General features: G+C 41.3%; 1 protein-coding gene across 15 annotated transcripts in view; it reads left to right on the top strand.

Moving 5' to 3' along the window:
- Positions 1 to 3,380: 3,380 nt before the first annotated feature.
- The window catches only part of LOC127676131 (zinc finger protein 431-like), a 36,883-nt gene continuing 25,446 nt past the window's right edge, over positions 3,381 to 14,817 (top strand). For 5 of the 15 annotated variants that reach the window (XR_007975676.1, XM_052172057.1, XM_052172055.1 and 2 more), the window contains exons 1-2: positions 11,879 to 11,968; positions 13,556 to 13,661. Coding sequence is in view for 9 of the 15 variants with exons in the window: in XM_052172057.1 (XP_052028017.1) it covers positions 13,659 to 13,661 (3 nt within the window). In the remaining 6 variants the exon portion in view is untranslated. The other 10 variants (XM_052172053.1, XM_052172049.1, XR_007975677.1 and 7 more) reach the window with 8 other exon arrangements.

Here is a 14,817-nt window from a genome sequence, read left to right as displayed (position 1 = left end):
AGAAGGAACACACATAAGGTTCAGGACCATCTCACATGTCTGTATTTATACGTGGATTTCCAGCAGACCAAAGGCTAAGCCTAGTTAATTAGTGCTGTACTAAATGCCACAGGACTATGTTCTCAGATCCCTTGACTCTCCGTCTCTTGTTAGTGGGCAGAGACTAAAGGGTTGTCACCATGGAAATGATTAACAGAAGGGGAAATCTTCCACCTTTTGGCTATGATGATAACATTAACTGGGTGTGTACGCTCCTGATTCCAAACCCTTTGAGTCTGCACTCAGATGTAAACCCGCTAGATTCTACAGTGATTCTATTTTTATTTTTGGTGGGGAGGGGGAAGCTTTAAGAACGGGCTTTATTTTGTTTCAAGCTCTCACTATGCCTAGGCTGGCTTTGAACTCACAACCCCTTGGTGCAGTCTCTAGGTGCTGAGATTATAAACATGCCAGGTGAAAAATATCCAAAACAACAAAATGATCAATACATTTGTAATAAGGATTTGAGACTTTTATTTCTTCCAGAGGAAACAAAGCAAGTGAATGGGTGAAGACTTTATGGAAAAAGTTCACAAGATTGGCAGATATGATACTTCTAGTCATCACTAGAGGAGCCAGTGAGAGTGATTTCAAAACTAGATACATGAACTGTAATATAATAATTGATATATGCCAATCTTTGACAGAATTCCTAAATTATTTATTCAAAAATATGTTTTCTCCCTGACCTTTTGGATAGAATTTCTATCTGGTCTTATAAAAATAATGTAGATCTTGGGCACAAAGATGCATCCAAGCATCCCTGCACTGGATGCCAAGATGGAGAAGATCTCCACAGCAACCATGACCTTGCCCTTGGTGCTATGGTAGACAGGGAGGAAAGTGACTCAGACACTGTAGAACACTAGCAGGCTGAAGGTCAAGTACTTGGCTTTGTTGAATGTGTCAGGCAGATTCCTTGCAAAGAAAGCAACAGTGAAGCTTCCAAGGGCCAGATAGGCTAAGTAACCTAGGACACAGTAGAATGCAGTAACTGAGCCCTTGTTGCAAACAATGATGATGTAAGAAATCTGGCAGTCTTAGCTAGGTACAAAACTTATTAATGAACAAATATAGTGGTGGATTACCTTAGTGTAAGAAGCTAGGTCTGTTTTCTAGATGTCAAGTTCCAGTTACCTCAGCTGTCAGTGTAGTTAGAAATCTGGGAAGAATAAATTGCAATTTAGGAATCAAGTATGAATACAGATGACAGAGGTTGGTTTCTAGGCCACTGCTGTATCCATCACAAATTGGGTGTAGTCAGTTTGGCTGTCAGACCCAGAAGATGAAAGCTTTGCCTTTTATTTTCTTGTGGAGTAGATTTCTGTGATATGAGAAATGATGCACCTTGACTTGGCAATGAGACATTTGACTCTCAGGGTGTCTTGTTTGTCCACTGTACAGCTCTGGCAGTGGGCAAGGCAATGGAGTGGCATTTCTCAGTGGTTATCATACCACAATCCAGATAGTCTTGTCACTGTGCCCATTATCTTCTTGGAGACCTTGACAGATAACTGTTAGTCTTTGCGAATCTCTGTCTTTCATAAGCATAAACAGTTAGCAGATTTCTGGCAAGATTGAGAGCAGTATCTACTGAGCATATCTGAGTTAAACAGCCTGTGTTTGTTTGTTTGTTTGAATTGTTTGAGAATGTATCTAGCAAATAGATAGCACAGTATAACTTAATGACAGTAGTAAAAACAAGGCTAAACATACATAAGGCAGTGATCTTTAACCTTTATACTGTTTAGAAATCTGGCTTTGTGGCTACGTATCAGCAGAGAAAAACAAGTGAAGAGACAAACACAAAGAGATAAAGGGCTGAGTTTTGTCTAGAGTACTCTTAGCTTAGAGTTGATGTGGACCAGGATGTTAACATATCAGGGCTGACAGTGGTGGCTGCAGCTGTGAAGCCCCCTGGCTAAACTGAGTACTGGCCATGGACAGAGTGTGCCCAGGTTGGTTTAGGCCCGTGCCATGGTCTGAGTGGGCAGGCGTGCATGCAGGCCCAATTCCCAGGGAGCTGACAGTGGCCTGCAGACCTGGCACTGGGTGGCAGCTCAGGTAGAACCAGTGCAAGCGAACAGGGTGGGGTGAGAGCTGGTGTCACAGGAATGTTCTCCTAGACTCCTAGCAACTCTGCTCAGGCATTGTGAGAGAATTCCTGACCAGGCTGCTGGCAGCTGTGGCTGGTGATTGCTGGAAGGCAGACAGACAGGAGGGGGTTGGGGCAGATGGTTAAGGGAAAGCAGCAACTCAGGAGAACAGGGGCCCAGGCACAACCCTGAAGCACAGCAGTGGAGTGGGGGTAAGATCTGCTTGTCCTTGTGGAAGAATCAAGGGGCAGGGTGGCGCCAGGCTCACAGGGTCAAGCTTCCTCCTCCCCATCAGAACATAGAAGCACAGGGAATGGGGGCAGGGTGATGGCTGCTTTTCCTGTGGGAGTGGCAGAGCCAAAGGGGCTTCCAACTAGGAGCAGAACAAGAGCACAGCAGGTGTTAAGAGAATGGGAGGGAGGAGGAAAAAGCCTATGGATCACCAGTGAGAGAGTTGTTTTTAAAGTTTCAGTTAAGTGGCCATGTAGAGACACTGCTTGCTGGGTACTGTGCTTTAGACCTGGAGACATCCCAGTAAGTAGGGACAAGGTGGTGAAGACCAACTCTTTGGGTGAGAACAGAGTTATTAAAATGTTCCTACTGGGGTCCTGAGGACAAAATTAATAACAACCAAACCATACCAGGTCATCGCAGCCCTATTTATAATTGCCAGATGCTGGAAAGAACACAGGTATCCCTCAACAGAAGAGTGGATGCAAAAAATGTGGTATATCTACACAATGGAGTACTATTCAGCCATTAGAAACAATGAATTCATGAAATTCTTAGGCAAATGGATGGAGCTAGAGAACATCATACTAAGTGAGGTAACCCAGACTCAAAAGGTGAATCATGGTATGCACTCACTAATAAGTGGTTATTAACTAGAAAACTGGAATACCCAAAACATAATCCACACATCAAATGAGATACAAGAAGAAAGGAGGAGTGGTCCCTGGTTCTGGAAAGACTCAGTGAAACAGTATTCGGCAAAAGGAGAACGGAGAAGTGGGAAGGGGTGGGAGGGAGGACAGGGGAAGAGAAGGGGGCTTACAGGACTTTCGGGGAGTGGGGGGGGCTAGAAAAGGGGAAAACATTTGAAATGTAAATAAATTATATCGAATAAAAAAATTAAAAAAAAAAGAAGTTTAGTGTTTGAATAGTGTGCAGCTAAGGGACTTTTCGCCAATCTGTTTGGTATTTTTGATACTTATTTTACACTAACAGGCACCTTATTTAGTTTAGGAAAGTTTTCATTTATGATTTTATTGGAAATGTTTTCTAGACATTTATGCTGATTGATCTTCTTCATGCTAATCCTCACCCTTTTATTCTCCTTCTGAGGTGTTCCCTGTGGCTGTGCAGCTTGAATGGATCTCTGTGACCTGCTCTGAGCTCTGCTGTTGTGTGCTGTGAGAGGACTTCAGGGAAGCTCTGAAATCCACACATGGTGAGCACAGGATCACTGCCCACAATGGGGAGGAACATGAGGACGAGCAGTGGAAGCTGGAGTGGTCGGTCCACTATAGGGTTGGATCAGAACCATCAGCCAGATCTGACTTCCTGTGAGGTTTCTACGGGTGCTACTTACTTCATAGTTCTTACTTTATTATCTCTGAATAATTTTAGTATCATGGCTGATTGTAATTTTGTCCAAAACATCTGGACCAGTTGCTTTTTTGTAGCAGCATGGGTGGTATCTGTGAATATGCAACACCTATGTCCAGACATTTTTGTCTTTTATAATATACATTAAGAAGGCAGGAATAGGCCTGGAGACATGGCTCAGAGGTTAACAGCTCTGGCTGTTCCAACACAGGTCAGGAGTTCAATTCTTAGCAACAACATGGTGGCTCATAACCATAGGAAATGGAATCTTTTGCCCTCTTCTGCTCTGCAGGAATACATGCAGAGAGAATATTGTATAAGTAATGAATTAATTCCTTAAAAATAAGACAATAGGTATGAATCTAATAATTCTGATATGTTTAGTGTTTTGATTATTAGGTGGCCAAGGGGCTTTTTCTCACTCTGTTTGTTGATGCTTCTTGTACCTTACCAGGCACCTTCTTTAGTTTAAGAAAATTTTCATTTATGATTTTATTGGAAATGTTTTCCAGACCTTTATCATCATCAACTTCTTCTTCTTCTTCCTCTTCCTCTTCCTCTTCCTCTTCCTCTTCCTCTTCCTCTTCCTCTTCCTCTTCCTCTTCCTCTTCTTCTTCTTCTTCTTCTTCTTCTTCTTCTTCTTCTTCTTCTTCTTCTTCTTCTTCTTCTTCTTCTTCTTCTTTTTCCTCCTCCTCCTTCTCCTCCTCCTCCTTCTCCTCCTCCTCCTCTTCTTCTTCCTCCTCTTCCTCTTCCTTCTCCTCTTCCTCCTCCTCCTCTTCCTCCTCCTCCTCCTCCTTGTCCTCCTCCTCCTTGTCTTCCTCCTCCTCCTCCTCTTCTTCTTCCACCTCCTCTTCATCCTTCTCCTTTTCCTCCTCCTCCTCCTCCTCCTCCTCCTCCTCCTCCTCCTCCTCCTCCTCCTCCTCCTGGTCGTCCTTCTCCTCCTCCTCTTCTTCTTCTTCTTTGTATTTGTCTAACGTGTCCTGAGAAGTGACTTATTTTCCTGGATGATATTCCTTATCTTTCTATGCTGGTGTCTAGGCATCAGCGTTTGTGGTGAGTATAGGTCTAAGTACTGGTTTCTCAGTTTGTCTTGTTTGGCTTAGTGTTTATTCCTGGGTTATTGTTTGCTGTCTAGATTTTCAGAGAGTGTTGAGTGAGTGATGCCCTTTTGCTGACCTGTTTGGTATTTATATTCAAGAGGGAATGCTAGCTAATTTTGAAAGCTAGGAGAGGAGGTGGGCAGTAAGAGATAATCCACAATGAGAAATAATCAGGAAAGAGGTGAATCAGCCAACATTTCAACATTTCAGAGCTACAGTTATTTGAAGGATACTCTGTTGAGGGTGTGCTCTCATCAGAATGGCTGGTTGCTATGTCTGTGTGAAATAGTGTTTAAGGTTGTTGTGGGAAGGTACTTCCACTGAGGGTGATGATATTCATAAGCAAATGGGCCTGGGATAGATGAGAGAGCTACCTAAGCATGGGACACTGACCAAGCAGGAGAGCAAGCCAGGAGACAATGTTGCCCATGCTTTTACCTTCAGTTTATAGCTTCAGTTTCTACTCTAAGCTCCCAAAGTGATGAACTGTGACATGACTGAAGAATCATTCACAGCAAATGATTATTACTTGAGATACTTTTGCTCAGAGGATTCCATCTCAGCAGCAGAGTAACAACTTATAGCAACAACCAGATAAAAAGAAAATGCACAAATGAATTATCAACATGGGATTTTGCTACTAGACAGAATCTGTGTTCTCTTTTGAAGGAATGTAGAGATTATCAGAAATTGAGATGGCAAAATTTCTAGAAAGCTGTTCATGGATCTTAAACAGTTGTTCTCATAGGACTTAGGAGAATGGAGTGTTAACAGAACACAAACAAAGGAAATTGAAATCATAGCATTTCAGAGGAAAATAGACAGTGTAAATTTTAGTGCATTCCTGAAATGCACAGATCTCTTATCTCATTAATTCTTACAGAATGTGTATATATTTGGATATATATACATATACATATATATATATACATATACATATATATATGGAGACTGTGTAAAATTACATATATTCATGTTATGATAAGGACACATAGCAGTAAAATAACTCCTAATTACATTCTGCTACACTTAAATAACAGGGTCTTGATGAGCTGCCATCAGAGAGCTTTCCTTCTGTAATAGGAACAAATACAAAACCCTTAGGCAATCAATTTTTAGAATGTGAAAGTATTTGGAACACACATTTAAATGTGGGATAAAATCCCCTGCCTCAGGACTCAGGGAACACTGGGGAAGTATAGGTAGATGAATTATCCGTGCTAGAGGGGATGGAGAACAACCACTGTGGAAAACAGGACTTGTAAAACAAGAAAGAAAAATGCACATGTGAAATTAAAGAGACTGTGGCAGCATGCACAGGGCCTGCATGGTTCTGTTCAAAATGGGGTCTCAATATTGAGAGGGGAATGGAACTGCACCCCCCTTCCCATCCAGTTGATGGCCATTTACACAAATCAATATTTATTGTTTTTATAATTATAAAATGCTTTATGAAATGAAGGATGACACCATATTTGGCATCTATCCCATGAAGTTGAGGATGCCATCCTATGTGTAGAAATCATTTTCTGAGCAGATGATTGAAAAAGGAGACAGTAAAGTTCCTGTCTATATTAAAAATTATTTAACAAAATTGCTTTTAAGTATGATTTACAAGAATCTCTTTTTTAGGTGATGTGGTAAATAATAGGACATTCACAGGGTGTTCAAACTATCTTAAGGGCAAACCACTTGCCCAGAATCAGATGGGAAACACAATACAAAGTCAAAGACACTGTTGGTTGTTCTTTGTCTAATAATGCTTTCCAGGAGACTTTTATATTTGGTTTTTATGTTCATTTCTTTTGTTTTGTATTTTGTTGTTGTTGTTGATTTTTACCTCAAAGTTCTGTTTATGTTTATTGTGGCTCATAATTTTGTGTTTTTATGTAATTTCTTTTTTAATTTTTATTTATTTATTTATTTATTTTTGGTTTTCTTGGTTTTGGTTTTTTCGAGACAGGGTTTCTCTGTATAGCCCTGGCTGTCCTGGAACTCATTCTTTAGACCAGGCTGGCCTCGAACTCAGAAATCCACCTGCCTTTGCCTCCCAGAGTGCTGGGATTACAGGGGTGCACCACCACAGCCCGGCTTTTATGGAATTTCTTTTTGTGAGTTTGTGTTTGTCTTTGGGATTCTGAGACATTTTTCTTTATCTTCTTTTCATCTCTTTCTCCTTAATTTTGTCCTATTACAGGATTTTTTGTTTTTTTTTTAATTTCTACTACTACTACTAATTATAATTATAATAATAATGATAACTTAGAAATTTAGTTTATAACAAGAAAAAGAATGAAAGGGTATGGAGTGAGTTGAATAATCTCTTTTGTTTTTGTCAATTTGCATATATGATTGAACTACCAAAAACACCTTTAAAAGGAAAACTGTCAAAGAGAATGTGGCCATGCTTAATCGAGCAATCAAAACACACATGTGAGATTTTTTTTTCCCTAACGGACTACTGAAAATTCCCTCTATGTAGTCAGAAATCAGTCTGACTTTAAAATTGCACTTGCTAGGGAGAATGAAAACTCTTCATATAACATAGGGTTATTAAAGTGCTGTCACAGGGAGTGATTTGTGTCAAATGCCATCTTTTGTTTTCTTTAAATCTGCAGCATTTTCAGTCTTATTTGACATTTTAATTGGAATTATGATACATCACTATTGCATTTACCACAGTTTCCTTGTTTTTCCCATTTGATTTTGCTATTTCCTCTCTATTACCATTACCTGACCTTCCTGTTCTGTTGCAGTCATCGGAAAGATATCAAGTTGATATAATGGAGAATTTTTTCCCTGAATTTAAAATTAATCATTTTATTTGTTTACATCTCAGGTGATCCCCCTTCCCCTGTGTCCCCTCCACAGACACCCCATCCCATCCCACTGTTCTTTTTCCCTCCACCCACTCACCCACTCCCACCTCACTGCTCTAGTCCGGCCGTACACTGGGGCATCGAGCCTCCCTAGGACAAAGGCCTCCCCTCAACTGATGTCAGATAAGGCCATCCTCTGCTACATATGCAGCTGGACCCATGGGCACCTCCCTGTGCACTCTTTAGATGGTGGTTTAGTCCCTGGGAGTTCTGTGTGGCCTGGTAGAAGATATTGCTCTTCCTATGGGGTTGGAATCCCCTACAGCTCCTTCAGTCCTCCCCCTGACTCTTCTGATGTGGTCTTGCATGTGTTCAGACAGGAACAGTTCTAGGATAAAGTTTTGATATGGATGGGTGGCCCTGCCCCTCCATGGGCACCTTTGCCTATCTATTGTAAGTGGTATCTATGGGTTTGGTCTCTTCTTTTTTGGATATTTTGGTGACATCATTTCCCTTGGAACCTGGTAACTTCTCACTTCCCTGGTTTCTGGGACTTTCTAGAGGCAACCATCTCTCCTGGGGAATTTGCCATCCTCCAGTGCTACATACTTATATTTCCTGACACTGTATTTCTCTCCTGTCTCACCCACAAATAGTGAGCTGATCCTGCCCTCACTATTTGTATGTATGTATATATATATAATTGCAAATATAGCTGAATATCTGAATTGAATTTATATATTTAAATTAATTATATTTAAATATTAAACAATATATTGTTAAAAAATATATACATAGTATAGGTAGATTGATATACTATACTGAATACATAGTATACATTATATATATATATAATATATATATACACTATAGTGAGTGAATGCTATTTGTTGTGCTCTAAAACATATGTATATATATATATATATATATATATATATATATATACATATATATATACTCAACAATTATTTATCAAGAGAAACCTCACAGAGGCAGGGAAAGGGGGATGCAATAGGAAATTTCAGGAAGGGGAAACCTGGAAAGGAGAAAACATTTGAAATGAAAATAAGGACAATAGCCAATAAAAAAAGTCATTTAAAAATGACTTAAAATACTGGGTGGTGGTGGTGGTACATGCCTTTAATCCCCACAGTTGGAAGGCAGAGGCAGGCAATTTCTGAGTTCAAGTCCAGCCTGGTCTACAGAATGAGTTCCAGGACAGCCAGGGCTACACAGAGAAACCCTCTCTTGGGGGGAAAAAATTAAAAAATCCTGTCTCGAAAAACCAAACCAAAACCAAAACCAAAAACAAAAACAAACCAGTTGTATAGTCTCCTACTGAGTACAGACAATGCTGTCCTCTGCTACATGTGTTCCTGGGGCCATGCACCAGCCCATGTGTGCTCTTCAGTTGACAGCTTCGTCTCTCTGAGCTCCCAGGGGTCTGCATTACTTGATACTGTTGGTCTTCTTAAGGGATTGGCTTCCCCTACCTATCCTTCCATCCTCCCCTAACTCTCCATTAGGATCCATGACCCGAGTCCAATGGTTGGCTGTGAGTATCTGCATCTGCGTCAGTCAGTCGCTAGTGTTGCCTCTCAGAGAACCGCCATGCTCGGCTCCTGTCTGCATGTACATACATGTTTTTCCATCTCAAATGTCTGTCACCCACTGTAGTCTGTCCCATGTGGCCGAACTATGGTTTCCTCAATTAGAAAATGGGGGTATCAGGCACACCAGGCCTTATTGTTGGTTGTGACTCTGTAATGACAGTTTGAGCAGGTTGTTATACCCATGTTTTGCTATAAGCATGTTCACACTGGCTGGTTGTACATCACAGTTGTCCCCATGATGGTTTGGAGACAGATTTCTAAACAAACCTGGTGAACATGTGAATCTCAGCATTCTCAGGTCTAACTGCCCTGCTTAGCACACTATTCATCCATGGCGTGTTTTTAAGGCCGTCCTCCATCCGCTAAATGCTACTTACTGTCACTATTCCTAAGCTTGGTAAGTCTTTCACATCACAAATTCTACTCTTATACATCTCAGTTTAATATGGCAGTGCTCCCCAGTATATGAGAGGCCTTTTAACTGCTCTACAAAATTAATTGCACGTGGATCTTACATCTAAGTGGTCAATGCTGAGGGCAGGACTTGTAGAAGATTCCAGAGAAACCAGCGCTGTCAAATTTGCAAACCTCTCCATCGCATTTCTTCAAGCAAGCCCCTGGTCCAAGTATTTTGAACAGATTCAGCCCTGATAGTGAAGTTATTCAGAGGTCACGGCCTGATCTAGCAAGGGAGGAGCACCACAAGGGACCTCACAGGTGCAAACATGTGGCTACACCTGGCGGACAATTCCCATGCAGCTCTAGGGAGGACCAACCACCACTGCTCCCACTGCTCATATGTCTGCTTCTCCTTACTATGGGCAGCGACTCTGTGCTCAGGTTGTCTCAAAAATGGAACTTACCTGAAGTTCCCTTATAGCACCTCAATGTTATTAGGATCATTTTCCATGTAACTCTCCAATTTTAACAAAATTTCCTAATTCTCTATTTAATTTAGAAATATGTTGATGTTTATCCTTTTAGAAGTATCCCTTTCCTTTTTTAATCTTCAACTTTCATACTTTTTTCTATGTATTTCTTCAATTTTATCAGGAATATATTCCATGAAAATCTTCCCTTTCATCTCAAATTTTTTCTATGTTCTTGGCCATTTAGTAAAGAAAAATTTGTCTAAGTTTTTTAGGATTATTTTCCAACAAATTATTTAATTTTAAAACTCTTTTCCCTATATTTCTTCAATTTTGTCAAAAATGGTTTTCATGTAATCTCTCAATTTTATCACAAAATGCTTCTATTTTATTTTTAAGTCATTTAAGTAATTTTTATGCCTACCATTTATTTGTATTATTTTTCAATTAAAACCTTCAATATTTCATGTTCTACTTCATTTTTCCACAAATATTTTCAGTGAATGTTTCTACTACCTTTTTAAAATAGTTTAGACATATTTTATATGTCTAACATTTTATCTGTATTATTATTCTAATATCTTCAATTTTTAATACATTTCCTGTATATTACTTCAGTTGTATTAGAAATGTTTTCCTTCAAAATCTTCAATTTTATCAAAATTTTTCTAGGTTCTTAGACAATGTTCTAGGTATATTTTCTATGTATACTATTTTATTATTATTATTTTCCAACAAATTCTTCAATTTTAACACTCACAAATATATCTATCTTCACTATTACTATTAATATTAGTTAAGAGAAATTTTAATTTTATCAGAAAATATTTCTATTTAATTTTTCAATTATTTAGAGATGTTTTATGTACACAGTATTATCTGAATAATTTCCCTTGAAAATCTGCAATATAACACTACTTTTCTATATATTTCTTTGATTTTATCAGAAATATTTTCCATGAAATCATAAATTTTATAAGAAAATATTTTGAGGTCCTTCATTTTGTAAAGATAATGTATCTGTTTACCATTATTATTTTCCAACAGATTCTTCAAATTTAACACTTCATTTTTCAAATTTTTCCTAAACTTGAATTTGCCTACACATTAAGTTTTCTTTGTCAAGTTTTTATGTGTATTTATTTTCAATGCCAAATCTCAATGTGAAAGAAATTTTCTGTATATTTCTTCAATTTTGTAAGAAATATTTTCCATGAAAGCCATCAATTTGATTAGAATTTTTTACATGGTTTGTCAGTTAGTTTTGATGTATTATCTATGTTTATAATTTCATGTGTATTATTGTACAACAAATTCTTCAATTTTAACACACATATTTATGTATTTCTTCAAATTCAGTGAAAATGTCACATTGGCATCACTGTCAGTCACACAGTGACCGCTGGCGCCGCCCCAATGTCACGCCGACCCCGCCCCTCACCCCTCTCTCTCAGGCCAGGGCGGGAGCCTTGTTGGAGCCCCTCTTTGCCATCTGGAAACCACTGTACCTGCCCCATGATGTCACACAAGCCCTGGCCCCTCCCCGCATCTATCAGTCACAGCACCAGGTGGACACCAGGTGGCAGCACTGTCTGTCACCCAGAAACTGCTGTCCCTCTCCATGAGGTCACTCTGATCCCTGGTCCCGCCCCTCGTCCATCTTTCTCAGCCAGGGGTATGTGCCACATTAGCGTCCCTGTCCATCAAAATGCGATCTCAGGCCCTTCCCCTGACGTCACCAAACCATGCCCCTTGTCCAGCCTTAGGAATAACGTCATTTCCTGTCTTTTATTTTATGAAGGAAAGTGGGCCTGGAGTTTTAAGGTGAGTGTGGGTCCATGGTGCGGCAGAGGCAGGAGGGAGGTGAGTGTGCACTTTTAGCGACTGCTGGGGTTGCCGAGCTTTCCAGGTACTGAATGGGGGGTGGGGGGACCACATTCGCATGCGCAATCGGATGAAGATAGTGCTCCATGCTGCGGGTGTCTGTGAGCTCTGGAGTAACTCTGCGCTATCCTCCTGTTGTCTCCACAGACGCGGTTTGTGACTGTGGAGAGGCCTGGCAAGTCCCAGGCTTTCAGCTCTGGAAAGTTTACAGTGGGGCAGAGTGCAAACTCTCTCTGTGTTCCTCTGGGCGGGGACAGTGACCAGGCAAGGCTCAGGCTTCCTGCTCTGGAGAGCTTACAGTGGGGCGGAGTGCAAACCTTTTCTGTGTTCCTCCAGTTGGGGAACAGTGGCCGGACAAGGCGCGGGCTTCCCGCTCTGGAAAGTTTGCAGCAGGGCAGAGTGTAAACCTTCTCTGTGCTCCTCCATGCAGGGGCAGTGGCCAGGCAAGGCGCGGGCTTTCCGCTCTGGAAAGTTTGCAGCAGGGCACAGTGCAAACCCTCTCTGTGCTCCTCCCATGCGGGGACAGTGGCCAGGCAAGGCTCAGGCTTCCTGCTCTGGAGAGTTTACAGTGGGGCGGAGTGCAAACCCTCTCTGTGCTCCTCCAGGCAGGGCCAGTATCCAGGCAAGGAGTGGGCTTCCCGCTCTGGAAAGTTTGCAGCGGGGCGGAGTGCAAACCTTCTCTGTGCTCCTCCAGGCAGGGACAGTGGCTAGGCAAGGCGCGGGCTTCCCGCCCTGGAAAGTTTGCAGCCTGGCGGAGTGCAAAACCACTCTGTGCTCCTCCAGATAGGGACAGTGGCCGGGCAAGGCGCGCGCTTCCAGCCCTGGAAAGTTTGCAGCCTGGCGGAGTGCAAAACCTCTCTGTGCTCCTCCAGACAGGGACAGTGGCTGGGCAAGGCGCAGGCTTCCCGCCCTGGAAAGTTTGCAGCTGGGCGGAGTGCAAACACTCTCTGTGCTCCAGGAGGGGACAGTGGCCTCCTGGCACGACCCTCCTGTGGGGACAGAAGACGAGCCTGGCCGACATTGATGTCTGGGCTGTGGTCCGGCCCTTGCTTCTGCTTGTAAGCTGGTGAGACAGGTAGGGAATTCACAGGCCAATAAACTGAGTCCAGTTCCTTAACGCGACAGGCCAGGCTGTGAAATAACAAAGACCTGGTAGAGTTTACTGAGGTCTGGGCTTACTCTTTCCCAAGGAGCATAAAAGATCATGTTGGAGCTGGTTGGGGTTCAGGGCTGTGGGATGGGTGTGGCTAGGTCCCAGGCTAACTTGTTTTTGTGTTCTTTAGTTATGTTAATTATTTCTGTTGTCTTTTTTTGTATTACTTTACTTTAGATGTTTACTGTTTGATTCGTATGCAGCAAAGGGACTTTTCCCCAATCTGTTTGGTATTTTTGATGCTTATTTTACACTAACAGGCACCTTATTTAGTTTAGGATAGTTTTCATTTATGATTTTATTGGAAATGTTTTCTAGACATTTATGCTCATTGATCTTCATGCTAATCCTCACCCTTTTATTCTCCTTCTGAGGTGTTCCCTGTGGCTGTGCAGCTTGAATGGATCTCTGTGACCTGCTCTGAGCTCTGCTGTTGTGTGCTGTGAGAGGACTTCAGGGAAGCTCTGAAATCCACACATGGTGAGCACAGGATCACTGCCCACAATGGGGAGGAACATGAGGACAAGCAGTGGAAGCTGGAGTGGTCGGTCCACTATGGGGTTGGATCAGAACCATCAGCCAGATCAGACTTCCTGTGAGGTTTCTAGGGGGGCTACTTACTTCATAGTTCTTACTTCATTATCTCTGAATAATTTTAGTATCATGGCTGATTGTAATTTTGTCCAAAACATCTGGACCAGTTGCTTTTTTGTAGCAGCATGGGTGGTTTCTGTGAATATGCAACACCTGTGTCCAGACCTTTTTGTCTTTTATAATATACATTAAGAAGGCAGGAATAGGCCTGGAGAGATGGCTCAGAGGTTAACAGCTCTGGCTGTTCCAACACAGGTCAGGAGTTCAATTCTTAGCAACAACATGGTGGCTCATAACCATAGGAAATGGAATCTTTTGCCCTCTTCTGCTCTGCAGGAATACATGCAGAGAGAATATTGTATAAGTAATGAATTAATTCCTTAAAAATAAGACAATAGGTATGAATCTAATAATTCTGATATGCTTAGTGATTTGATTATTACGTGGCCAAGGGGCTTTTTCTCACTCTGTTTGGCATTGTTGATGCTTCTTGTACGTTACCAGGCACCTTCTTTAGTTTAAGAAAATTTTCATTTATGATTTTATTGGAAATGTTTTCCAGACCTTTATCATCATCAACTTCAACTACTACTACTTCTTCTTCTTCTTCTTCTTCTTCTTCTTCTTCTTCTTCTTCTTCTTCTTCTTCTTCTTCTTCTTCTGCTTCTTCTGCTTCTTCTGCTTCTTCTGCTTCTTCTTCTCCTCCTTCTCCTCCTTTTCCTCCGCCTCCTCTTACTCCTTCTTCTCCTTCTCCTCCTCTTTTTCCTCCTCCTTCTTCCTTTTTCCAATCGTTTGTGTTTTTGCCTTCTCATAAGTTGCAGAACTCTTTGTGGGTTAATACCAGGAAAGTTTATAATACAGATTTTTGTCCACCGTATCTATTTTTTTCTTTTTTAATTAGATATATTCTTTATTTACATTTCAAATTTTGTCTGCTGTCCTTGATTCCCCCTCTCCTGAAAATCTTTTAAGCCATTTCCCTTCCCCAATCAACCATCCCCCGCTCCTCTGCTCTGGTAATCCTCTACACTGTGGCATCAAG

The sequence above is a fragment of the Apodemus sylvaticus genome, unplaced genomic scaffold, assembly GCF_947179515.1.
Source record: "Apodemus sylvaticus unplaced genomic scaffold, mApoSyl1.1 scaffold_66, whole genome shotgun sequence".
In the NCBI taxonomy this organism is placed as follows: Eukaryota; Metazoa; Chordata; class Mammalia; order Rodentia; family Muridae; genus Apodemus; species Apodemus sylvaticus.
This window is presented reverse-complemented; position numbering and strand designations above follow the sequence as displayed.